This window comes from Falco naumanni, chromosome 5 (assembly GCF_017639655.2).
Source record: "Falco naumanni isolate bFalNau1 chromosome 5, bFalNau1.pat, whole genome shotgun sequence".
NCBI classification, from domain to species: domain Eukaryota; kingdom Metazoa; phylum Chordata; class Aves; order Falconiformes; family Falconidae; genus Falco; species Falco naumanni.
The window spans coordinates 73,581,407-73,609,223 of NC_054058.1; the positions used below are offsets into that span (position 1 = coordinate 73,581,407).

Here is a 27,817-nt window from a genome sequence, read left to right on the forward strand (position 1 = left end):
ATGCCTCCAGGGATGGTGATTCCACCACCTCCCTGGGCAGCCTGTTCCAGTGCTTCACCATCACTTCAGTGATGATTTTTTCCTAATATCCAACCTAAACCTTCTCTGGCACAACTTGAGACCATTTCCTTGTCCTGTCACTTGTTATCTGGGAGAAGAGACTTACCGCCATCTGCCTACAGCCTCCTGTCAGGGGGTTGTACAGAGCAATAAGATCACCCAAGTCTTCTCTTCTCCAGATTCAGCCACTCCTCATAAGAATTGTAATTATGCTTCTTTACCACAGCTTCTCTTGGTCTATAGTAAAAGAGATTGCCTGTGAAGCTTTATCTGCAATTATAAAGGCCAGATTAAAATAATTCTGAAGTCATACTGTCACCATGAAAACTGAAGTTGCATGATTTGATGAGATCAGTTTTTGACTCAGTCAGTTTGTTTATCTAGTGGTAGAGGAAGATGCATGCTTGCTATTTTTACCAGATAGACATAAGATGATGAGGTTCATCTTGCCTAGATCTAGTTGAGTAAATTGATTGTGCAACTCTCTTGATATCTGACAAAGTGATACACATCTCTCCAAAGGCCAGTTAATCTCCTCCTAAGCAGAGAAATGGAGAGATGCACATAAATGATTATTGAGAGTTCTGTCACTGAGGCAGCACAGAATTAAAGACAAATAATACGCTTGCCAAAAAATATGCAGGTTCATCCACTCTGAATTGCTTGCAGAGTGGTTGCAGTTTCTCAAACTCTTGTAGGCCTACACATATAGCCTACACGTATATGCAGTGGTCTAAATAGCAAGTGTGATTTTTGTGCTTGGTTAACACTTCAAATTAACTTCACTCAGGCTGTTAATTTTCTGTAATACTCATAACATGATACATCCAAAGGAAGAGTCTAATTTAATCTTTATTTTATTCCAATAGCGAACCGGACAAATGAGATAGGTAAAAAGCAACTGAGATCTGTAGGGAAAACAGCCTTTTCACGGGTAGTTCACAATTTCTGTCTCCATCACAACTCTCTTGAGCGCCACTGTCCCCTAATATCTGTAGCAGTCAGAATCCTTCTATTCACCTTGGGGCTTATGAGCTTTTCCTGCTAGCAAGAAATACAAAATTAAAAGCAAATTAATTATATAATTAGGCAATTGTATTTTCTTCAGTACAGTACTTCTTCCTCTATTTTTTGTAGCTTTCTTTTTAATCTACTTTTTGCTTGTTTTCCTTTGATGTCCTTTGTCCTAGGATAAGTAGGTTGCAAGCGACCTCCGAGGTCTCTAGTCCAACATCAGGAGTAAGACCAAGCCAGGTTGCTCAGGGCTTTACCTAGTCTGGTCTTTAAAACCTCAAAGCAGGCAGAATGTACAACCTCCCTGGGCGTATTGTGACACTCACTCATTGGCTATCCTTACATTAACTCTACACTTGTTTTGTTTGTTAATAAGTATATTGCTTTACTATATACTTTAAAGTATATTGCTTTACTATATACTTTAAATGAATAATGCAAAGTATAAAAGATTTGTATTTTGTTCCATGATTAGTTTCAGAGTGAGAAAAATACAGAGAATTTGCTACCCATTATCAGCACAATATATTCCTGATAGAACTAACACAGCTCTGTTCTTGAACTCTCGGTGGTAGAAATTAGGACATATTTCAAATCAGTTTCAAGGCTGTAGCTGACTGGGCTGGCAGAAATGGCTGGCAGGTGCCTGTCTCTAGTTCTTCTCCATTCTAAAGGTATGAGTTTTCTAGAAGTATTTTGCTTTGAACAGTCCCATTGAAAATCAGAAAGTATACAGCTCCTATATTTTTCTGGTTGTTCCATTATTTTTCATTGATTTGAAAGTTATGTTTCTTTTTGAAGACAATAAATGGATCTCCCCTATATGGAGGCAAGGTTGCACTTTCCCTGGGAGATGGTTCGGGGGACAGAAGTGTCCATCCACTGGTGCGGATGGTGGAGAGCAAGAGTCATAGCAAAAGGACCCAGGAACCTGTAGTTTATGCAGAACATAAGAGGCTGTAGAGAAGCACAGAGAAGAAATAACCAGGCCTTGATGGTGATGGAAGACAACTTCTAGGGATCAAAGAGTACTTAGCAGTTTTCTTCAACTCAGAAATCCATTTAGTTGGTTGAAACTAAACTTTAAAGGAAGGACAGGCAAAGGGAGAGGTGTTCACAGCCGTTGTGTCTGATCTAGTTGCTCCAAATGTTCTCAGTCCTAAATCCCCTATTAAAATGAATTAAATCTGTCTTTTTTAGTTTAAAAGCCTTTTGTCTTCTTTGGAGAGATGTCTATAAGGAAAAGGTATAGACAGATGTATCTCAGTCCTTTGGCTGACTCTGGGTCCTTTCACAGAAAATGTTAGTACAGAGCATGTTTTTTTGCTAAAATTGGCTTGTTTAATTTGACTTGCTGACTCATTTTTCCAGCTGGTCTGTCATTCTACTCAATTCCAGATGAGGCAATAGGAAAAAGAAAACTCTTTTGAATGTTCCACCCTCTTGCCAAACCAAGTAACAATTAAAAACTCCAATTTTCATTGCAGTTCTTTATCTCTGTTAATTACCCAAGGAACAGTAAATCAAATATATTGTCCTCTGCTTGTTGTCAATAATTTAAATTCTAAATTCTTTATAGATTTGTTGCAGATTTAACATGCTGCTTCTTTTCCCTAAATTACATATCATTTCGCAACTTGAATCCAGTTCAGTGTTTCATTTTTACGTTTGAGATCAAATGCTAGACAGCCTAGTCTAATTGACTCGTGTTTTATACACACACAAGCAATCCACACGACTCTGTCTTAACTTAGTTACTTTTAATCCAAAAGAGACATCAAGTCACTCATCTATCTACCTAGTGGCCTTCAGTGGGTTTTTTCTTATTGTACCATAATTTTTGAGAATATGTTCCGAATCAAGTGTTTAGTGGACACTGAACTAGGAGGAGAGGTGAGTCCCCAAAAAATAACAGGAGTACAGAGCAGGCAGAGACCTTGTGAGCGCAGAGATACCAATAGAAAATAACATCGTGATATTCAGCTTAGGAAAAATAGACAGTAATTGAGTAGACACAGAAAGATCCATTAGAAGAGTTATAGCTGACGTTTTGTAAAAGAGGTCAAGAACAAATGAGGATGGCAAATGGAGCTTCAGTTTACAATGTGATACAGTATTAAAAATATAAAAGAAATGTAGACTTACCAGGTGAATTCAGGTTCCACTATTGATACTGATATGTTCAAGGTAATAGAAGGCATTTTTCATCTGTCTCTATCCATATGAGCTATGAGAGAAAAATTTTGCTGTCACACATGTATGTTCATTCCCGTACTTGCGTACATAACCAGAAATGTAATTGGCTTTACTCATTATTGAGAAATGACCCTGTTTGGGATAGTCTTACTAGTTTTATTGAAAAACTTCACATTTTTCCTGTATTTTAAAAAAACAAGCACCTGAATCAGCATGCAGTGCAGCAGGCTAGTTGCTTTAAATCTTCTTGTAACTGCAGAAACAAAGGGCTTGTATGGATAAAACAAATCAAAACATATTGTTAATTAAATATGACAACTAGCACAAAGCTTGGTTTGCCCTCCTTGCATACAGGGGTCAACACTAATAAAGTTTCACTGTTTGCTAGCTGCTGATTGATGATTTGGAGCTATTTCTACCGCTTTTGGTTAATACATAAGCTCTGATTATGTCACACTATTTTTTGTTGCTCATTTGACAAATGAAGGTTTAGGTGGTAATTACACATGATAAATATGTGATGAAAATTTGTATAAATAATAATTTCAAAATTTAGCCATGATCAGTAATTTACAAGGAGTGTCTGAAATTTATGCTATGAATGTTATTTAAATAAAGCATTAGCATATTACTTAGTTATAGCCTGCATGCAAATTAGTTGTATTACGTTTTAATTTTAAACATAGTTATGAAGTTCCATAGAAAGGAATTAATATTCTGATTTCATGTTGTGAGCTGTGATGTGTGAAGTGAATAGGTAAATTAAAGGTCCATAAAGAAATAGGTGCCTGAAAAGAAAAGGCAATCTGGTCCTTGGACATTTCCTCAGAGGGACTTGATAATAATGAGCAACTTATTAAAACCGTAGGGAAAATATTTCCCCCTCATTTTAAAGAAATGCTCAGTTTTGGAGCAAAATATTCAGCCAGAAGCTGAAGCATACTATTCGTAATTTTTCTGTGTGTCTTGTAGGATTTTTAATATTTATACAGCAATATCAGCTTTTGGTTTTATTTTTTCTTTTGAATCAGACAATTTGGATGGAAAATAATTTCAGCTGAAAAGCCTGTCTTCAGTCCAACACCTGGATAGAACTTGGTGAATTCTTCTGAAACTATGACTCCCCTCAGTTGCTGAGATAGATTGGAATTGCATTAACTAAACAGAATAAAATTTTCTTTATAAAACAGATAGCTTTAATAAATATCAAGAGCTTAAAGTGGAGTATCAGAAGCTTGACCCTTCTATGAAACTCTGTTGTTCTTATTTAGTGGTTTTATATGAAAAAGACTGAAAGTCTGAACACAAGAATTTATTTTCTGTAGTATCTGAAAATTTTGCATTTCTTTCCCTGAAATTATTTTATATCCTAAAAAATCCAGTTTTGCATTGTTTTGAATTCTACTACAGTAAATATGTTCATTTTGATTAATTGGTGAGTGTCTAATATTGATAGGAGGTCATGTCAGCTAATATAACAAAACACGAAGAGTTATAATCACCACCCTAAGAAAAGGAAAAAGAAATGTAAATAGTTCATGGATGGTAACAAATGTAAGAGCTTTAAAGTATGAAAGATATATGGAAGAATCTTCTTAAGTTCTACCTCATGGACCAAATAATAAGAATACATAAAATATCATAAAACAGTGTACCTATTGTGGTGATAAAAAATGGAAAATTCCCCATTTTCTTTTTGTGTTCAAATGTATAAAAAAATCAAATATCATTAACTTGAGAGTCACAGCTAATTAATTACATGTAGTTATTTCCATTGTTTTTTAACTTGCGTAGGTACGTGTGTTCACGTTTTCTGTTGGTCAACATAATTATGACAAAGGACCCATACAGTGGATGGCCTGTGAAAATAAAGGTACTGATTGGTTTTTTGAGACTGTTCTTTGCTAAATCTTTGGATAGGTGACATCTTTATTAATCTCTAAAAATTACAGATTTTTCTTCAGCCTGATTTTTAGCTTTATTGAATTTTTTAATAAAAGTTCCAAAAAGTTACTTGACAAAACAATGTGTATATGAAATTATATATATAAAAGAATAAGCTTGTATATTTATTTCTGATAATTTTATTTAAAAGTTTATATTGCAAGAAAAATATCAATTTTTTAAAATAATAATATTATGTTTCAGTTTTTAGAATGCTTGTTGTAATAGCCATCTATGAAAAGATGGAACTGATGACAGATAAGAAATGAAGCAAAGCTGTTTTATATTAAGGGGATCTGGACAAAGGGACTTTTTGTTTGGTTGGTTGGCTGGTTGGATTTCTTTCTGTTTTTCTCCTAAACTTAAAAGGGACCAGATGACTTGCATTATTTTTCCCTTTTTTGATGGAAATATCAAAATTTTTCTTGCTGTGATTTCAGCTTCTAAGAGCATCTTACATTTTTTTATTTTTACCCTGATCTCTTTATGTAGGAAAAAAAAAAAAAGTAAAAAAGCTGTAGGTAAGGAAGTAAAATGCTTTCTCCTAGAATTTCTACATGAAAAATGTGGTCAGAATCATTTAAAAAGAGTGTGAGAAAGATGTCTCTTAAAAAAACTTACAACATAATTATGGAAGAAGAGATATGAGATAAATACAGATAAATGGAAAATAGAGAAATTATCAAACAATATTCTAAATAGAGCAATTTCAGACATGACTGAAAATGTGAAAGTATTTTACAAATCGGTGAGAAGCATGAGGTGAGAGGTGGGATAAATTACAAAGGGTTTTGAAAAATAAGGCTGTCAGGGAAGAAGATTAAGATACAATTCTCAGGCATGAGATTAATGTAAACCAAAGCTAAGAGAAATATATAGGTAGAGAAAAAAATTATATAGAAGAATCCATAGCCTGTATACATAGCCTATGTATCATAGCTTCATGAATCCCTCAATACGCTGGCAAGTTATGTGCAAGATACTACAGCTTCATGAAGAGCAGATTGTATTGTCAGATAATTACAGAAAACCAACATTTGTTTTTTTGAATAGGGATTTTTTGACCAACGTCTTTGTATCTCAAAATACTGGGTGCGTGTGAACTCCTTTGTTCTAAAACAAATGAGGACCAGCTGGCTTAAGGCAGACCCACCTATGCCATCTTATTATTGAGGCAAAATGATCATGATATTCTGTCCAAAGTTGATGTGTTTATTTGTTTGCACATCCAAAGAAGCAACGTTTTATTTCATTTTTCGTTGTTTAAAATTTTTAATTTATTATCAAGTCATGCATTGTTTATGGCAAAGTAAATGACTAACCTCGGTACTCTTACCTCTCCAGTCCTGTCCCCTTTCCTTTCAATTTGACTTACAGCTTACTTGGTCTGCAGCTGGATCTCAGTGCCTGTCTTCAGTATTATCAGTGCATACAGGCAATATTTTTGATTAAAACAAATAAATTATAGAATCAACGCTGACTAAAGACATTTTTGATGTTTAGTTAGAAGAAACACCCATTATATTGTTTCATCCTTTCCACAGAATGCCTTATATTTTTTGTACTATGAACTTCACCATTGTGGCAGACTGTAGCTATACTTGTATTCCTGTATGCATTCCCCATATAATTATGTTGCTGTCACTGCCTATTAAATGGCCATTAAATATACTTGCACATGAGAATAACTAGGAATTCAGAAGTATGTTATCTGAGTAGAAACACACTATATACTCTCACTGCTTAAGAGTAACTAGCTTGGCCCGTATGGCATGGGGACCCATCATATATGGCTACGTGTTGTGGTGACATCAACTAAAAAAGTATTCCATTTATACGTGATCATTTCTATAAAAAATAACTTAGAAATTACAAGCTAAATTAAATTCTTCAAGATTAAGAGACTAGCAATATATTGTAGTAAGATGGCATTATTTCTGTTCCAAATTTTAGGCTATTACTATGAAATTCCATCCATTGGAGCCATAAGAATAAACACCCAGGTAAGTGTGTTGGCCAAATCCAGGTGCAGTTATAATACAAAGAAGTGGATTAATTCCTGTTCTTAACTCTCTTACATTTCACCTCTGTTTGAATCAGTTAAATTTTACGATACACTACATTAAGACCACAGTAAAAAATAAGGCTTTCTTTTATATATGAAGAATTATTCTGTTAAAGTTTTGTGATTTTTTTCTTTTCTCTTTTTACTGGTTGCAGTAAGCCAATTTAAAATGTGATCCCTGTTTCCCCAGCCAGCTGTCCCATGGCAGCTTGCACATAGACTAGTCACACTAGCATCCTCTAAAGCAGGCTATGTGCACACAACGTAGCATTTGATGAGATCTGTATCTTGCAGACCTCTGCACAAGGACTGTTTGGGGCTCATTTTTCCTTCTGGCCTTTCATGGTCCCTTTTGGACCCTGAGACATGACAGCAATGTTTTTATAAAGTTCTATAAACCCAGTAATTTTTTATGATGTGCCTAAACATTCATAGTCTGCCTCCTGCCATGCTTTTAGCATGATCCTAAGGGTTTATATTATGTGGAAAAGGCCATGGATGTGTGGGAGGGCATATAGCTCTTGCTAGAGTGTCTGAACAGGAAGAGTGTGACCTGGTACCATCCTGCTTGTAGGAGAGATTCCTGGACTGATCCAACCAGTCTGGGAGAGACACAGCTTTTTTCCTTCAGAAAGGATGCAGGAATATTTTAGCAGATGTGTGTGGAGAATTAAGGGCGGAGGACCCTGGCATTATATGACGTGATCCAAGCTGACAGTGTAGATGAGCAGATATTCTTTTCAGTTTTGTCTGAAAGTCCCTGCATTCACATGTCCAGAAAAGCGGAGAAATATCATAACAGTTCTTTGTCCTTCCAAGGCCAGGCATGACATTTTTTGGCAGAAAATAAGTCCTTTTTTTGGCTTGAATAAGAATCCTTTGATTCTGTTAAGCTTTTCCAGATAGTGTCTGGCAAGAAATATCCCTAATATGATCAGACAAATAGAAAAAGTTGAAGACTGAAACAAGTTTGATGGCATCCACTCCCGAACCAGACCAGAAGTCTGACATCTCCTAAGATCACCAGCTTTACCCATACTCCTGAACTGAAGGAACACAGGGACTATGAGGTTTTATAAGTCTGATTTTTTTTGTTTCAATAGAAGTTACGCAAGTTGCTGTAGGAGCTTAACATACCTAGCTGTTGCATCCTCCATCGCCCACTCTCTCTTCTGGGTTCAGCGATCTGCTTGTAATTTCATTATGTCATTAGCAATTAATTTTGGAACAAAAATAGTTGTAGTTCTCACTTGGTGGAAAGAGAGCAGTGGTTATGGATGTGTATGGTCCATGTGACTGAGACTGAAACACAGGAATTGCCTTGGCAGTAAATACCTCAAACTGAAAATTGATTATTGGGTAGTATAATTTTAAAGACGTAATTAAATACAACTCCTGTATTAGTGGTGAATTCTGACCTTTTTTTCTTTTTCTGATCTTTTAATTGTTTTTGATTCATTATTATTTTATATACTGTTTCTGAACTTTGATATAATAACTGCCTTCTGATGGCTTTATTACACTTTTTGGCAGGAATATCTGGATGTTTTGGGAAGACCGATGGTTTTAGCTGGAGAGAAAGCCAAACAAGTCCAATGGACAAATGTCTATCTGGATGCTCTGGTATGATCTGTGTTTAGCTCTAGTAAAGGAAGAATCTTAGCAAATCAGAACTATAAAGGTCCTTTTTCCAAAGTTCTGAGGACTCAGTTTCCAGGCAGAATGAAACCTGTCAATGTTACTGGGAATTTGTACAGATTTTGAACTTGGATCTTTAAACTATCACGGTTGTTGTAATTACTTGCTTGCTCAAGGTAATGATTTCTTTAATTGGGCAGTGTATATAATGAGGAAATAAACAAAAAGATATATGAAATGTTTTTCTTACCGCTGAATTTATCACTTTGGTCTTGTAAAACAAACATATTCAGGAAACTACGAAATACTAAGTATTATTAGCAGCAATCTAATCTGTTGCTCTAGATAACCTTCTTCTGAGTAACTCTAACTAGGCAAAAAATTACTGCAAAATGGTCATCTGGAGCCATGTATTTATCCAAGTTCGCATGGTCATCTAATGTCATGTCAAAATCCACTTCTTCCTGTCATTCAGCATTACTGTAAATTTTTTATCAACACATCATGGAACTGAGCGTGACACGGAGGAACTAGTTTTTCTTTGGAATTTCAATGGCCAGAAGTTCATTAACCATGTTTTCTTGGTTACTGTTGAGGTACTTACTGGAAACATAAAGGATGTTATGACGAAAGTTCATATGTTCTGTACATATCCTGTTGTAAAGCCAAAGCTAAATTTGTAGCTGAGGATAGAAAGGGATCTGTTTTGTGAAGTAAAACGAGTGATACCTGCAGGCTTCTGTTGTGTTACTTTGTACTTTCAGTCTTTCCTTCAACCTTTTCTTGATTCATGTGCTATATATGTGTGTTTGTGGATATGGAATTATATATATATATATATGTATTTGTGTGTGTGCATACATAGATATTTATAAAAAGTAGGACAACCCAAGCTAAACTGTTGAGATAAAGACTGAAATTTGTGGACTTTTACATCACAGATGAGAGGCACAGATGAGGCACAGGTATATCTTATCCACTCTGGAGCCTTTTCCTGATTCTTGGTTTTAGGAGAGACTGGGACCTAAGTTGTTGCACTGGTTCTTTATCTTAAAATTCCTAAAGCAAATCTGCTTGTGCCTCACTGGACATTTTCTTATCCTTTTTCTTATACTGTCCAGCAGCTGTTTTGGGGCTAAGACTAAAATAATGGGAAGTATATTACATGAGGCCGTATTTCAGTTGTTCAGGTTATGAAATCCTAAAGTGGTACTTTCATTTGAGGCTCTCTTTCAAGACTGTAATAATTTGATGTATTTGTGGCAATTCACACCACTTTTCTTGCCCTGTTTCTTCAGGTTCTGTTACAGTGTTGCTGTGCCCTCACTTTCTGCAGGATAACCCCAGAATTTTCAGATAGTTTTAGGTTTACTAGTTAGTCACAATTTGTTCACAATTATTGTCCTCTCTGACTGTGCATTTTGAGGCAGGGGAAGGGTGTTGTCCCCCATACGTACCGCTCCTGTTTCATTATATATCTCATCAATGCTCTTTCTAAAAGATACCCAGCTCTCCTTCTGATTGATCTCCATTTCTTGCTTCTTAGAATACTCCTAAAAAGTTCACTTCTCCCTCTCTTCACCTTGTTTGTAACACTGCTAACTCTAAGTTCATCACCTTTCATTTGAGTTCATCACCTTTCATTTGATACACAAAATTAAGTTCACGAAGGATGGTTTAAAACTCGAAAAGGCACTACTGGACTGGGCAAATGGGGAATGGATTTCATCAGGGTGGATTAAGAAAGTTTTCTCGCTTATTTTTTTCTAATGAAACAAAGGGGCAAAAGTTATACAGTTCCTCAAGAAAATACATGGAAAGAGTAAGCATCAGTGAGGGGAAAAAAGATTGAAATAAACCCCAAACATTAGCAAAAAATAAAGGTAGAAATCTCCTTGTGGACAATTTAGAATGGGGGGGGGGGGGGGGGGGGGGGGGGGGGGGGAAGCCAAACTTTTTGAGCTATCTAAATGCATGGTTTTCTGGATCCTGTATTAAGTATGAGTTGTGACGGTTAATAAAAGAAAAAGAAATTTCTTGTATCATCCCAAGTAAGTGCAAATTCTTTGCTTCAGTACCAGAAGAGACTATGTGATTTTGCAAAACTGATGATAGACATTATTGCAAGCCATTGAAAAGTAGTGATGGTATGGAAGCTAGTAGCATTACCTGTTGGATTTTTCTGTTGATTTTGCCTGTATGTATCTGCTGAAAACCTATTTAGCATTTCTAAGTTTGTTTTGGCTTTTTCCTTTTTTTTCCTTTTTATTTTATATATTTTTACTCTAGCTATCTGGGTTTTTTAGCATAGTGGGTACTGTAGCTGTAAACATGTTTTCATAAAATTTAGGGGTTTTAAAACTATTATATCCTGAATTGTTGCACACCGTCTCTTTTTAAAAAGTAATTTATTATTCTTACTAACACATGGGCACCAAAAAAATTATTTTTTGTATAAATCAATGAAGTATTACTTTTTTTTTCTTTTTTTACAAACTAAAATTCAATACTCTAATCTAGTGTTTAACTACAGTAACTCCTTGTTTGTTCTAATATATTATACTCCAATATTTGTTATTTAACTCAAAAGTCATTATTCTTCTCTCTGTATGTGGTTATTTCCTAGGAGCTGGGCCTTGTGATCACAGGAACTCTACCTGTCTTCAACCTGACAAAGGAACAAAATGGGAAAATAGTAAGCTGTTACTTAAAGAAAACAAGCAAACAAACAAACAAAACTACCCAAAAAAACCAACCCAAACCCCAAAAGTTATCTGAATTAAATTTAATGCTGAACTCCTTGAAAAACATGTCTTTCCATAGAGCTTTCTACAGTTTAATTGTCTTGTATGTCAGACACAAAGGGGTCGTCACTAGTTACCTGATAACCTCCTGGGAACAAGAAAATGCACATCACCCTTTTTCCGTTCTCAGTTTCAGGGTATGGCATTCCCTTATCCATCTCTGTGACCTGGTGGCAGTGGGAATGTGTTAAGTGCTCAATACATGGAAAGTAGATGATTATATTATTTAGGCCTTGACAAGAAAGGAACATACACATGAACTTACAACAACTCTATGAAGCTATGACATTTCAGGGTAAAAAGCAATGATGTAGAAAGTTTAAATTGTTTGTAATGATAACAGAAAATAGCACAGTGTACTTAGATTAAAATCTAAGTATCAAATAAATAAAATTACCCATCCCTATTACTCGCTGATATGGAATCAATTTATGTCCTCGTCACAAAATCCAAATTCTGCTTTTAAAAAATCAGATTTAAAATATGCTTTACAGTGTGTTGTAAAATACTCTACGCTTGGTGTAATACTTGTGTTCATTCAGGTCAAAATATACAGAAGTTTAGGCAAGATATTCTTTCATTTGTTTTTTCAGATATTACCTAGACTTAGAATAGATAAATACAAATTAGATAACTGCCATTTATTTAATTTACTTTCAGAATAGTTGACGTATTTTCCCTTTAAAAACAAAACAAAAAAAAGAAAAGTTTCATAATCTTATCTACAAGATAATGCTTGGAATTCACTGAGTGTGGTTGCAAAGTGAGAGACTACTGATTATCAAAGGGTGTCTTTCTGAGATGTAAAGCAGCCGTTGTCTACTACAGAGGAACAAAAGGAGAACTTGAATCTGCTTAACTTACGTCTCTGCCTGAATTTTAGGTTACAGACTGAAAGATGCATCTTTCAATATCTATTCCATTTTTATTTAATATGGAGAAGGGACTCAGGTGATACCATCTAAATGACAGCCCTCCTTTTCTGTGGTAGTAAAATAAATAACAAGTGAAGTAAATGTAGTACCTGAGTCCCCAGTTTCAAATGACGGGAACTGATTGTTCTAGTCAGTGTTTTTATTTTGTTCTGTTGGGTGTTTTTTTCAATCATCAATATACCATAGCCAAAATAGGTTAATTGTTTTGGGGTCTCACTTATCAATTGCCAGCCTAAGCATGCAATAGTAGCTCTCTGTTGGTGCTAGTAATTTAGTAACTACATCAATGGCAATATTAATGTGTCACTTTGGCTTTCACTTGTTTTGTTCTTGCATTTACTATTTATTCATCCAGGAAGGCATTCATATTCATCTTCATAAACAATTTTCATATTTTATACTAAATTCTGAATATATTGAGTGTTATTTTGAATGTCTTGGATATTATTTAAAATATTTAGAACAGACATGAGTAAATAGGCAACTTTTCAAATTGTATCTGTTAAACAAGAGATGAAGGCAAAATCAAAATTCACTGACTGTTGCAGTTATTCTGCAGTGTAAATATGTCAAACATATTCTAACATTTTGGAATCTTACCAGAATCAGCTGATTCTTGGAGTAATGGGGGTTGATGTCTCTTTGGAGGACATAAAAAAACTGACACCCCGATTTACGGTAAGTTGCTTGCGTTTGGTGGTTTCTTTTTATGTATGATTTATGTATGATTCCTGTGCATGCTCTTTCCTAAGTTATACAGCAATGACTGGACGCAAGTCAAAATACCAGCAGGCTTCTTTTCATATATCCTTTTCCATTGTTGCAGATTTTTTGATGGTTTTCTCTCCAGCCATATATGTGTTTCTGTGTGAATTGTCCATCAGGATGCATCTGTAAAAGCCAGCTTTTACATTGGGGGATATATTCCAAGTAATTATTTTCACGTAGCTTAAAGCACGATAATTTCAGCTAATAATAATGCAGTTCTTTATAGAAAAGTTCTTTAATATACATCTGTCTGTACTGTACTCAGTATGATTGATTTATATGTTTAGACATCTGACTGAAGAATTTCTAAGAAAATAACTAGTACTGTGGAAAAAAACAGCTGAGGAAGCAAAGGAACATCACAAATTTGACTGAAGGCAAATGCAAAGTCCTGCGTGTAGAATGGAATATTCCCATGCCACAGTACAGGCTGGGGCAGACTGCCTCAAAGGCAGGGAAGGGCCTGGGGGTCATGGTGGAGGACAAGCTGAACATAAGTCAGCAGCATGCCTTTGCAGTAAGGAAGACCAACTGTGCAGAGAACACCTGCATCAGCAGTACTGTGTCCAAGTTTGATCTACACAGTGTAAGAAATACCCTGAGACACTCAGCAGAGTCCAGCCCACAGCCACTAGATTGGCCAAGGGCCTGGAGTACATGGTACGTATGGAGAAGCTGAGAGAGATGAGTTTGTTCAGACTGTAGAAGGAACCTAATGGATTACCTAACGGGAATTATAGAGAAGATGGCCTCAATATTTCTTGAAGGTTAAGAGTGAAAGACAAGAGGCAATCAAAGTAGTTGTGGCAGTGGAGATTCCAACTGGAAAGAAGGAAAAAATGTCATTATGAGGGTGGTTAGACACTGGAGCAGGTTGCCCAGAGAGGCTACACATTTGCCATTGGAGATATGCAAAGACCCTGTGAAACTTAGTTCAACTTTGAAGTTGGATCTTATTTTGAAGTTAGCTCAGCTTTCAGTGAAAGGTTGTACCAGGTGACCTCCAGAGGTCCGATCAACTTAACTTATTCTCCAAGTTTATGATTCTGAGAGAGTAGACATTAAGAAATTATTTTCTCCATGTTAATAATTCACATTTTTGATGATGCCTGAGGCAATACGTTTTCCTCAATGTGACTATTGCTTGAAAACCATTAACTAATGTTTCTTTATTACTTAAAACCTTAAAATGCTAAACTTCACTTCTTTCTTTCAGCTTTGTCCAAATGGATACTATTTTGCAATTGATCCTAATGGGTATGTGCTACTTCATCCAAATCTCCAACCAAAGGTAGGCAAAACCTTCTAATTTATTTCTCTATAATAAGTGGACATTGTCAGAAATGACAGTAACTAAGGTCTGTTGAAAGTGTTAGAGAGCAATAGTAAAGAGTTCCCAGTTGTGGAGGCATCAGGAAAATCTGTGGTGCATGTATGGCTTCATCCAAATCCATTTTAGTGCAAACAAAGGCCAGCAATGACTTGTATTGAATTTGGTTACCAAAAATCTAAAAATATGTATATTTGCATGCACAGTTAGATATATATGAAATAAGTTTTTAATATTCGTATTAATATCAATGCAACTAGTGGTATAGCTGTAAGGTCATTGTGAAGAACTTGCAGTGTGTTACAAGATGCTCTTGAAGTAAACTGAGGAGTTTACTCAAGCACATGCTTATTTTGTGATGCTTTCTCATTTCAGAAATTGAAACTTGCATACTTGCAAAACAACAGATATCAGGGGCAAATGCAATGTATTTGACTTGTAGTTTTGTATCTGTTTATTTGCTTATTTCCTGGTTAGCAGAGCTGAAATGTGAGCTGCAGATTTGGGATGAATCTAGCCGAGCACTCCTTCCCAGAATGCCAGATATTTTAGTAGTTCAACTTGAGAAAACTCTTTCATCTTTAAAGATGAAATCTTTATCTAAATATGATTAGAACACAACTTGCCTCAAATTTCAGAAAGTTTAAACCCAAGATTTCAGTCTGGCTTTATATCCATTAACTGTAGTCCTGACCCTGTAGGGACTGCTACATTACCTGTATCTTCTTAAATAACTTGCATACCTGGCTTTGATGAGATAATTATACATGAATGGATAATTCTTTTTCTGAAATCAGAACTTTAATCTTTGTTTTAGTGAAGAGTTTCTCCATATCAGTCTTCTGTTTAGTGGAGTATTTAAAAATGCTTATATTTTAATTCCATTAGATACATACTTTCAGCAAATTTTGCCTATTCAGTTCACAGTGCAAAAATGCAGCATTATATAAAAGACAAAGTTAAAATTTAATTAACTAAAAATAGTTTTAAAAACTTACTCTTGATTGAAACATATGGATTATTTACAGATAAAAATTAGAAATAATAACCAATTACTGTACTGAAGACCAAACTATATCCATGTAGTTCAGTTGTCAGTATTAAAATTTCTCATTAAGATGGTTTGAGCAATATATGACCAAGATAAATGCAATTGTCAGTACACAGGCAAATAAGGTTAATAAGGCTTTTAAACTTTAGTGGCACCTTACTCTTAATTTAATTCTTAGGACTTAGCACACTTCAGAGAAACTTCTGAAGTAATGGAGACCTGTATTTGCTGCCTTTAGGCATGGAAATACTGGGTTTTTTGTAAATTGGATGCATATCCGTCAGCCTTTATTCCTTCCAGCCATATTACTGTGGCAGAACAGCAGCAAGTCCTTGATCTCTCTTGACTGTGTGACTGTCCTGCCTTGTTTCTTAACCAGAAAGTCCTGTCATAGCTACAAGAGGGATAGCACACACCCCTGTTCAGTACTTCACCATCTTTAACTGTCAAAGACAGAAAAAGAAATTAAGAATTCATCTACATATCTTAATGATTCATTTAATTCTTAAGCTGGAGGAAGGCAGCATTGTGAATATTTGAATTAGTTTGCTGGTGAAGTAATGAATATGTTTGAAATCTTTTGCCAAGTGTGTAACAAAAGAAGAAAGAAAAAAAAAACTTTTTAAGAGAAGAAAGAATAACTTGATTTTAACTATTGAAGAAAGATGCCTTTTGACATATTTTGAAAGGAACCTTTTAAAAATAAAAGAAAAAAGAAAAATAAAGTTATTATATAGCCTTCATAATTCAGAAGGATTCCAGTTTCTGGATATAAGCATTAGGTTTTCATGTGTTAAAACATGAATGTTTTGATTTGGTGGTTTTACTTGATGAATTATTCCGAGACTGATATATGCATCATCACTGACTGAATCTTTTCTTTATTAGAGACTATTAGAAATTCACATGATGGCAAGTTGTCTATTTACCTTTTCCTTATGAAAGTATATTTTTGTTAATAGAAAGAATATAAAATGAAGCAATGTAGTATTCTCATTTTAGGCACAATCTGGTGAGGAACTGATGATTATGGGTTCTGTGCATCTCATGTGCTGTTATACTGCAGTGCAAACTCGCAACACCGGAGAATAAAGAACCTTTTTTAGAGAGTGAAAAACACACCTGATCCCTACTAAACCTAGGCGGGCTGAGATGGGTGATGAGGTTACTAATTGTCATGGTTTCTCTGTGTCATTTAAAAGGGTATGGAAGTCCAGAGATGCTTTTACATACTGCTCCAATGTTTGATTTAGAGTACGTTTAAAAAAGGATATTTTATAAGTGATATCTTTTAAGTTGTAGAATAATGTCTAAATGTAATATTAAGCATATGCGTTATTATTATTGTTGTTGTTATTAACAGTTACACAGACTAGACATTTTCACTCCCAGTTTGTTTGGGGTGGTGCATGCTATTCAGACTGATACAAGAACTACGTTTTAAAACAAAGGTACACTACAAAGACAGATTTATTTAGAACTCATGGACTTTCTTTAACTTGTCATATTAATTTTAGTTGAACCTCCTGGTAGCTGTTAACTTATTAACAAACAACATCTTAACCCTCTTTGCCAGCAATTTTTCAATAGATGTAAACTAAACCATAACTACGTCTTTACCTTTGAAGAGGTGAGGGTGTATTAAGCTTCCAATGGTCCCTTCTTCTGAATGTCTTCTGCTTTCCTTCTGAACTCTATTACCTCAAATCACAACTGGTTCAACACAATATTTTGGGAAATTCTCTTGCATTATCATCTCATAAGAAGAAGCAAGTAGAAAGTTAGAACTTGTAAAGTTGTGTGCACAAATGAGAAAATTCAAAAAAAGGCAGGTTGAAAAGCTTATTAAAATCATTAAGAAATTTCCCAACATGTTCTTATTTGCACATGAAAACTATGTCAAAGCATAACACAGGAGACCTTTTTTTTTTTTTTTAACTTTCAGTTTAATGTAATTTTAAAGTACTTGAAATACCATTTTTCAAGTTTGTGTAGTTAGTTATATTTTTAAACATGTGCCTAATTTATATTTTACTGCCAGTTTTCTGTGTGTGTTGGTGCATATGTGCATGTATTTTTCCCATTGTCCTGGGAGAGAACAGGTAGATAGTCCACCAAATAAACAGTCACTGAAGTGAGTGCCTTAAGCATGTATTAACAAGATTGGTCTTAATTAGATAAGATTTGAAAACATTAAATAATTCAATTTCTTAATCTGGTCTAAAGATTAGTATTCTCTTCTAAATTTTCATTATGGTTCTATTCAAAATCCTTTTAATGGTAGTTCTAAAACTCCAGATGCATTCAGTAGAGTCCAGTGTTTTGTCTTATGGTTTATGGTTTTGAAAGAAATGTAAGAGGAGATGGTTTTAAGAGCAGATACAACAGTAAACAAAAAGTGAAATTCTTCTAATTCTGTATTTTAATTCTGGCGGAGTATGTGGGAGGGAGAGCTCTGTGTTAATTTAATTCACACCATTTAATGTATGTCTGATTTTTGTTTCCCTAGACAAAACCCGTGTGTAATTCTGACAGAGAGCTCAGAACTCTTGATCAGAATGAGGGCTAGTCTCTGCTTCCAGTAAACGTGCAACGGAGAGTTTAGATGTTGAGGGAAGACTTCAGTTCTATAAGTAGACTGTTTACTAATAATGTAAAAATATAAATTACTGCTTTTTTGTTACTTCAGCAAATTGGTGTGGGCATACCAAAAGTTAATTTGAGAAAAAGGAGACCCAATGTACAGGTAACTTTGGATGGAGGTGATTAGTGCATTACAATGCGTAGACCTGGAAATACAATTAGAAAGCTTCTGCCCTGCTTACTAGGAAAAATCTAACTAGAGAATTGTTTACTTTGACAGCTTCCAAAGCATGAAGCTTGCATCCTTCCTTGTTTAAATAATAGAAAACATGTTATTGGCTGTAGTGAAGGGCATTCCATTAAATTATGGTGCTTTACTAATAGGTGCTAATTAGAGCCGTGCTGTAAAAATTATTCTTCAGATTTTGAAATGAATTTGAAAACTGGGGGAAAAAAAAAAGAGACTACTTGTGCTAGCTTTGCTTGCATAAATTCAAAGTCAAGAGAAGATAATTCTTACCACTTTATTGCCAAGTTTTATTGTACAGTGTATGCTGTATAACATCACACAATTTGAATGAGCTGTTCAATTTTTCACTGGGGAAGTCAGAGTAGGGCATACGTTTTATCTACTGTTTACATCAGGTTTTTCAGTTCAGCAGACCCAACTCCAAGACAATTAACCACCATTAACCTGAACAGGGAAAAGAAAATTACTAACATTTTTTTACGTTATCTGCAATCCCTGAGCAGAAAACACTTAATGAAAACTTAAAAATCATTAAAGGAATAGATTAACTACGTAATTATCAAAATAGCAAAATTAGGTGCAGTACACCGTGTTAATTTCTTACACATATGGGAATATATAATGCAAAACTGGTGGCTTGCATAACACCATCAGTGAAAAACATGGTGTAAAATCCTGATCTAATTCAAGTCAGTGATTCTACTGAGCATCAACTGGCTGCACTTATACCACATGTAGAAAACCACCTCTTTGCTGGATTTTTTGTTTGTGCACTGGAGAAAGCAGAAGCTCTGGGCTCCCATCCGCTCCAGATGCTCCTGGGTCTCCCTCTGGGGCCCAGAATTTCGCTGCCTTCTTACCGTCATTTATTTTAAAAGCCTAACAGCCTGTGTCTTCATTAGTACTGCAGGTATGAGTAGGAACTAGACTCCTGCAACTCACAAAGAAGGCCTTCCATAGAATTTGTGAGAATACTGACCTCCCAAAACACACGACAATGACTTCAATGAACATTTTTTTATGTTGCTGCACCAGTTCTTTCTTTGTTTCCTTCTTGATTTGCCACTGAAATAATAGATCTTTGCCTTTAGTTGTCATGCTGAAAATGGATTGCACTCCCTTTATTTGCATGCTTCATTGCTAGTGATTTACTTCTGTTTTGTTTTATTAAGTTGTGCTGGTGAATGTGGTGGTGTTGCGCTTATTCTGGTCATGTCACATGCATGACTGGATAAGAAGAGCAAACTGAACAGTAAGTTTGTTTCTTCATGGCTTGGAATAAACCCCATGAAATGGCAACCTTGGAAGAAAAAAATATGGAGCCCAAATACGGGTAAAAACACATTTGGGGAAAAACACATAGCGGGGAAAATACTCTTCCATTTAAAGTACGGGGCTAGGAATTTTCTATGCTAATTGATAATGGATTTCTTTGTGCCTCAGGCACATCATATAATGTATCTGTACATGCTTAGTTTCTTCATCTATTAAAAGTCAATAAGTATCTTTTAAAGAATGTGTGGTGATATAGCATCTTAAAAAAATAAGAACAAACAGTTAATGTATACTTGAATTTTGACAGCCTTTTAAAGTTGACTATTTTGTCTTTGGGACTCCTCAGCTATGGCTAGCCCAGGTTATCATTTGAAATGAAAATTGACCTTGATTTGATGTGATGGCTTTTTTTTTCTTTTCTTTTTTTTACCATTTCTTTTCTTCTCTGTTCCTTTGTGTGTTGGAATGGAATGTGAACTTCATAAATGCCTCCTCTGCCATGCCAATGCCTTCATGCATGCTGTTTGGGTTTGACCATGCTATTCATTATCCATTGCATGTAAGAAAATGTTTTTTTTTTTTTTAATTTATTTTTACATTTTTCCTTTTGGTATTTATTTTAAGAGTGTGGATTTGTTGGGGGGGGGAAAGGCAACTGCATAACAGTAACTAAATTGTTTTGAATTAATAGAGAGCATATGTTAATGATATTATATTAAAGTTGCTAGTTTTATCTATCTTACATAAATAGGAACATAAAAATTTATTTGAAGTTATCAGTAGACATTTAAAAGAAATATCCGGAATCTTTGTCTGCAGTCTCTCTAGTGCATATTGTCTTTCCGAGAAAAAAATTATTGGCTGTTCTCTTAGCAGACATTAAGCCTTACTTGCTAAGAACAGAAATGATTCCATATACCCAGAAACATGTATATTTGTTCCTCAATAGTCCTCCTGATACAAACATATCTTTTAGCAGCTGTTCAGTGTTACTTTTTTCCAGTAAAAACTGGAAATACCTACAGATATTTTGACAAAACATGCTTGCATTCTTTGATATAGTATTCACATGTACTTTTATCATGTAACTTTGCCAAGGAATGTTAGGATGGGAGAAATATAATCACCATTTTGAAAGAAGGGACTTTAGTCTACCCTGTAAATAAATTATTATAGCTGAATCACTGAAATCCCCTAAAAATGTCGCTATCAGAAATTACACTAGTCTTGAAATAAATTAGCTGATGACAATTTTTGTGTTGATATTTGTATGAGAAACAGTTACTGAGAAAACTGTGCCCTGCGATCCTTTCATGTATGCACTGTCCTGTTACACAAAGTAAATTATTATCAATTAAAAAAAGAAAAGGACTTTTTTCATCTTCTACTCTAAACTATCAGATGTAAATGGTTAAATAATATATCTCCATATCTTTTTTCTAAAGATACTTCATTAGGTGGGTGCTGAGTGATAAGGGTTGAGGATTTTTACACCTCAGGTGATACAAAGTCAATGGGGCTTAGCCAGAATTACTCAAAAAACAAACAACATTGGGTTCCTAAGAACTCATATGGAAGATGGCTCTGTCCAAGTAAATGCAGACTACAACTGAGACAGGAGCAGAGGCTGGAGGGTGATCTGAGCTACTTCAGCAGAGCTACAGTGGTCTTCCCACACCACTACGGGACCAGGGTTACTACAGATGCAGACCACCAAACTTCTCTGTGCTCCATAGTCGAGGGTCAACATCATGTTGTAAGGAACATCATGTTTCTTAGGTCTTGAAGCTTCTGGGTTGCAGTATTTCTGTGCTACAGGTTTCCATCTCTTAAACTGAGGCAACAGTACTGTTGTCAAGAGAAACACATTCAAAGCTGCAAGGTGTTCAGGGAAAACCTGTAAAGCTGACAATAAAAGTGAATTTTATTTTTTTATAACAATGAAAAAAAAAAATGGTTGCTGTAATTGCTGCTGCTTTGAGTCTTGAACCACAGTTCATTCCCACCTCATGACAGCAAGTCTGTACTCTGCTTTTGGCAACGTTGCAGAAGAATACAGTTACCCCATCTTACCGGTCAGCTGGAAAACTCCCCCAGATTTCTCTCTCCCTTCTCAGAGGCAGGGCACCTAATGCAAAATTCACATCTGATGCTTCCTCTGATGCGTCTTCTCCCACTTAGTGTGTGACATACCAGCAACAGGGGAAGCAGCTTCCCAGCATGAGCCCTATACATGACAGACTGTAGACGGACACTGGCTGTTAGTGTTAATTCGATTTTTACTTACCTAATTAACCTCTCTGCCCAATGAAATAAAATAAATGAGAAAGGGCCACTTGTACTTCATGTTATAAGAGATTGAAATAGATGGGTAAGTAAGCCTAGTTAAGTAGCTTACTTTGAAATTAAGGGATTAGAATGATTTGTAACATTATGGTACTATGTCTTTATTATTTAATCATTCAATATCTTCTGCTTCAGAATCCTAAATCCCAGGAGCCTGTTACGCTGGATTTTCTAGATGCTGAATTGGAAAATGATATTAAAGTTGAGGTGAGAGTACCTGGTTTCTCAGTACCTGTTGCAACTTGTGTTTCACTGTACAATAACTGAAAAGCAATTTATGTTCTAGATTTTGAATAGGTATATATTTTGCTATAAATTTCAATGTTAAATTTGTCAAGATGATGACTTTATAGAGAGGTGAAGTTTTAATGAAGCAAATTGAGGCCTGGTATCATTCGTAGGCAAGGGCAATGCGTTATATTCCACTCATTTTTAAAGACACCATGATTTCCATTTAATTCTTCTTCATTTAGTGGCAATTCCTGGGGAGGGGGCTTGTAAAAATTTTTAGAACAGAACACTTCTTAATGGGATATTAATATATTACCTGAAATACTTTATAAGTATTTCCCTTTCTCTTACTAACACAAGGATATTGCTGTGGTGAGAGAACCGAGCAATAAAGTTGTGTTGACAGCAAATTAATTCCTTTGTATATTTTTCAGTTACTAATTTTGTAATACATTCAGAAATGAGAATATTAAAAAAAATAGTTTGCTATTTTGTCAAATAAAATGGAGGCTTTTAAAACATTTTACATTTTTAAACATTTTTTTCTGCTTTGTCTGAAATGGTTCTTTTATAATTACACTAATCAGCATTCCTTGGTATCTGTTAAATTCTTCCTTAAGTTTCTTTGAAACACCTGCTTCAGAGAGAAATTACTGTCAAACTGGTGTAAAAATGATTTGTGAATCACTGCTGCTACCAGAATCACGTAGATGTGCTGGGAAGCACAAGAAATGCTAGACAAAAATCCTTCTCATCCACACAGAATTCAAATTCTCTCTAGTGCCCAACATCAAGGGGTTTTATGGGACAGTCTTGCTGTGCAAAGTCTACCAGAACTGCTGCTTCATAACTCTATACTGTTTCAGTATATATTTGGATAGAGCAACTTCAAATCAGAAAAATCTGAAAACCGTAAACTTAACTTACTTTTTAAGAGCTATGACTTTCGCATGCATTACCATTTTCTGTCTTTATGAAATATTTTGGGTTGCTGAGAAGATTATTCATGTTTACATGCAACTCCTAGATCTTTCTGTTCTTTCCTTTTTCTTCCTTGACAATAGATTCGGAAAAAAATGATAGATGGAGAAAGCGGAGAAAAAACATTTGAAACACTGGTCAAGTCCCAAGATGAGGTAAGATAGGAACACAGGCAATTACTACATGTACAGGAACAAACAAAAGAAGAAAAGTTCTGTGAAATGATGAAAAGATGTTCATTTTGTAATGTCAGTTTGTATCATTTATCCATCTAGATTTGCTAGTTGTATTGGCTTATAGTAAGAGAAATTATGTACTTATGAAAAGCAGAATTGTTTTGTTTCTTGGTTGCTTTGGTACATCATTAGTCAGGCAGTTGTTGATGAGGTCTTACACTCTGTTCACCAGAAAATGGACCCAGCCTACTTCTGTGTATGAATCCTAAAACAAAGTACTTAATTTGCTTGTGGAGATGTGTGAGGATGGGTTTGGTAGTTTGTACTGTGGTTGAATGGCAAGAAAGTAGTGAGAAAAAAATATAATATTTATACGCCATAAATGAAGAATCTTTGGGATAAGCGAATTAATCCTACAGTTATATTATGTCCTTTTGCTTTCTGAACAGATTTTTGATTTCTTTATTTTCTTGTCCAAAATGCTCATTCCTGATAAAGATTCATGGTTTCTTTAATAAGACAGACACATTTCCTAGCAGTAGGAAATACTCAGATTTAATATGGATCCTTACATGTATGCTTTACTTCTTGGGGACCTTAATGAGAAGAAATCATGACTGGTGTGCCAAAGGAGCAGTTCTGTCCAGGGTGTGCCCCACAGTTACAGTTCCACAACAGCTTTTAAAAACTGTTTTACTCTGAATGTAAAACAACATGAAGATAGATAGTTTAATGACTTGGCAGAAGAATGTGAAGCAAATATAACATCAAGCAGACGCTGCACTACACTTCTATATATAAGCACACCATAACAATACTCAGCAGAACTGCTTGGAACTGTGCAGTTATTTGTTCATGTGTAGTATTAGCTGTCCTGTCTTGTTGATCTTCTGTAACTTTGATATCTCCAGTGCCTCTGCTCTTTGTACTTAAATGGCAGAATCTTCCAATGAAAGGTTTCTCCTTCTCACAAGGCACATGCTATAGTATTTAATCAGGTTAAATTGATAGGAAATCAGGCCTCAGAGTTTAAGGGTGTTTATTCTGTTAAAACCAGCACATATTCTATTTAATGTCTAATAGATGGTCACAATTTTTAAACTCTGTTTTAAATTTTGGTCAGATTACACCAAGCAACATCCAATGATGGGAAGTTCCCATTACCAGTAGTCCTCTGACTCAATTCTGCATTGAGAGAAGATTCTTTTATTCTTATTCTCATTCTGATACAGAAAAAAATAATATTTCATAGTCCTAGTCTATTTTTGCATTAAACAAGGTAGAAACTTACTTGTCTTTGTGGGTGAAAATCTGTGGCAATGCACATGTTTTCTTTGTTAGATGAGGCTGAAAATGGAGCTGGATTTTCTGAAACATGCCTTAGTTGTTCATCCATGCTGTGATTTCACAATGTCAAGTTCATGGTCACTTGGTTCTGCAACAGACCTTTGGGAACAAACTTAGAATCATAAAGTTATAGAATAGTTTGGATTGAAAAGTACATTAAAAGATAATCTAGTCTAACCTCCCTGCAGTGAGCAGTGACATCTTCAACTAGACCAGGTTGCTCAGAGTCCCATCCAACCTGGCCTTGAATATTTTCAGGACTGGGGCATCCACTACCTCTCTGGGTAACCTGTGCCAGGGTTTCACCACCCTCACCGTAAACAATGTCTTCCTTATACTTAGTCTGAATCTACCTTCTTTTAGTGTAAAAACCCCTTGTCCTGTCACAACAGGCTAAAAAGTCTGTCCTCCTCTTTCTTATAAGCACATTGTAAGTACTGAAAGGCTGCAATAAGGTCTCCCTGGAGACTTCTCCAGGCTGAACAACCCCAGTTATCTCAGACTTTCCTCATGGGAGAGATGTTCCATCCCTCTGATCATTTTTATGGCCCTCCTCTGGACCTGCTCCAACAAGTCCATGCCTTTCCTGTACTGAGGACTCCAGAGCTGGACATCTTATGACTGTTCCTCATCTTCTTAGTATCTACACTGGATTTGAAAAAATGTGCTGGTTCTCATGCTGTATTTTAAAAGAAGTGTAAATAAGGATGTGCTCAAGCCATACTCAAGATCTTCTTGACTGCAAATCCATCAGAGGCATTTTTTACACCTGAGCTGTGGGTGTCATTGAGGAGACCAGTGGCTTTACTTGCATGTGTGTCCACCTGTGAGGAGACAGATTAAAATCTGTATATTCATTTAACTCTGTGCTAACAAGATTGTGACTTTGTTGCAGAAAGATTGTCATAGTATTTTGTTGTATTGAAGAGTCTAGGGGATTTTGACTCTGTGTTGGGCACTGTCTGCCTTCCTTGTGATGCCCTTTTCAGAAAGTGCAGACTCTTTTCTTGAGTACAGAACCTCAGGTACAGTGGGGGTGGACAAATGTAACTGTAGATGATCTTAGCTAAAATGATGATAATGATGATCATGTAATCATGTAGGCAGCAGTCGTACTTCCCTACTTTAGTCTCTGTGAGGGAGGTCAACTTAGCTCAAGCCTTATGCACTTACATTGTCCAGGTGCAAAATGTGCCTCTGAGTTATGGTCCTAGAAGCTGTGGAGTCCTACGATCTCATTAAATGTGCCCACACTACTTCTCTATATCCATCTTCCTGCTGCCTTTCACCTCTTCCCATGTTTTTCTAAAGCAGACACCTGCACCAGCATCCCCTTGCCTTCTGCCAGGATTGTCTTTTGTGCTTTCTCACAATGAAGCCCCCACCCCAGGCCTCTTGAGTAAGGCTTTACAATGCTGCTTTACCATCTATGGAGAAATCCTGCTGTGCAAAAACAATGTGCCTTTTCCTCGATGGTTCCACTGTTGGAGGATGGTGAATGAATAGGGCGTTCCTGGGACAATGAGGGTAAAGCCCATCTCATTTCAGTTCTGCTACCTCACCTGTGTCAGGAGCTCATCCTGTCTAGGAAGCCACCAGCCTGTTCCCCTCTTTTGATGGGAGACTGGGTCGTTCCTGACCTGCTGCCAGTGAGTCCAAAGTCCCGCTGGCATCTCAGCTGGGGATAAACTGCTCCCGAAGGCAGAGACTCACTTGGACTTTTTCAGATTTATGTAATTGTTTTGTTTAAGGAGTGCCTTTCCAAGCCTATGGGTGAAAAGGTCTTTGTGTAGGTTGTTAGAAAAAGGAGAATTAGAAGGTCATAAAACTACAGTAACACTATTTGGGTTATACAAGAAATTGCATTCATGGCAACGTTGTTGAAGAGATCTCAAGCTGTGCTTGAATTTCTCGGTTTGTGTGATAAAAAAGACGTGAAGCAGTTGGTCCTGCAACTGTTTGCCCAAAGAGGGAGGGAGAATAAGCAGTTACACTTGCAAATGCTGGAGTCAGCTACGGCATCAAGGCAGAGGGAAATGTAGCATCCCTGTGTGCATGACAGTATGTCAGTTATATATGGCCCAGACCACAGTCTATTTGAATAGAATATCCCAAGCCTTGTGATCCCAGATGCTTCAAGTGCCCAAAGAAATTAATTTCCCTCACCTTCCTTTGCATCATGGCCCAAGATTTCTTCCGCTACTCAGACCTCTCTGGGAGAAGAAGGGAGCAGCCAGAGATGGTTAGTGATGGTGACTGCTTCAGGCCATTGCAGCCTCCCAGCTCCAGGCTGCTAGACCCAGAACAAAGCTGCTTTAGACCACAGTCCGTGCATGAGCCATGTATCACTTAGGACTTGATAGCTTCATATATTTTCTTATTAAAAGGGCTGATGTTGTCGGTCGCTCTGAACTGACAGTTGTAATCTTGAGGCTTAAAATTGATGTCCTTTTTGTTTTGCTTTTTGGTTTAAGTTTGCATTGCTTTCCTTTTGTATTGCAGCTGGCCCCAGCAGTGTCTTGGGAGATGACCTCATACTACAGCATAGAGACTGGACTCATAGCAAGCATGGGTGGGGTGCGCTGGAGTCTCCCAAGGCCTCAGGGGCTTTCCAACTAACAGAGAAGATGCCATAGGAACAAAAGCATTGCCACATTTGGGCAGCTGGAGTGGGCAGTAGTGAAAACTGAAGGGTCACAAAAAGTGCAGTAATATGTGTAGTTTCTTTGGCAGTGACCAGCTGGGGATGAGGTGGTCTCAAACCACTCAGTAATGAAATAGACAAAGGTAAATGGGGTGTGACATATGAGGACATGTGATCTG

At 36.1% G+C, this 27,817-nt stretch overlaps 1 protein-coding gene across 8 annotated transcripts in view; it reads left to right on the forward strand.

The window, feature by feature from the left end:
* CACNA2D1 (calcium voltage-gated channel auxiliary subunit alpha2delta 1) overlaps positions 1 to 27,817 on the forward strand; it is a 431,936-nt gene that overhangs the window by 361,612 nt on the left and 42,507 nt on the right. For 3 of the 8 annotated variants that reach the window (XM_040595291.1, XM_040595292.1, XM_040595293.1), the window contains exons 13-21: positions 5,065 to 5,143; positions 7,168 to 7,217; positions 8,813 to 8,902; positions 11,544 to 11,612; positions 13,260 to 13,334; positions 14,641 to 14,715; positions 18,495 to 18,551; positions 22,410 to 22,466; positions 23,555 to 23,626. In XM_040595291.1, coding sequence (XP_040451225.1) covers positions 5,065 to 5,143; positions 7,168 to 7,217; positions 8,813 to 8,902; positions 11,544 to 11,612; positions 13,260 to 13,334; positions 14,641 to 14,715; positions 18,495 to 18,551; positions 22,410 to 22,466; positions 23,555 to 23,626 — 624 coding nt within the window. Of the gene's footprint in view, positions 1 to 5,064; positions 5,144 to 7,167; positions 7,218 to 8,812; positions 8,903 to 11,543; positions 11,613 to 13,259; positions 13,335 to 14,640; positions 14,716 to 17,168; positions 17,759 to 18,494; positions 20,473 to 22,394; positions 22,467 to 23,554; positions 23,627 to 27,817 lie in introns of those variants that run through there. The other 5 variants (XM_040595294.1, XM_040595296.1, XR_005828022.1 and 2 more) reach the window with 4 other exon arrangements.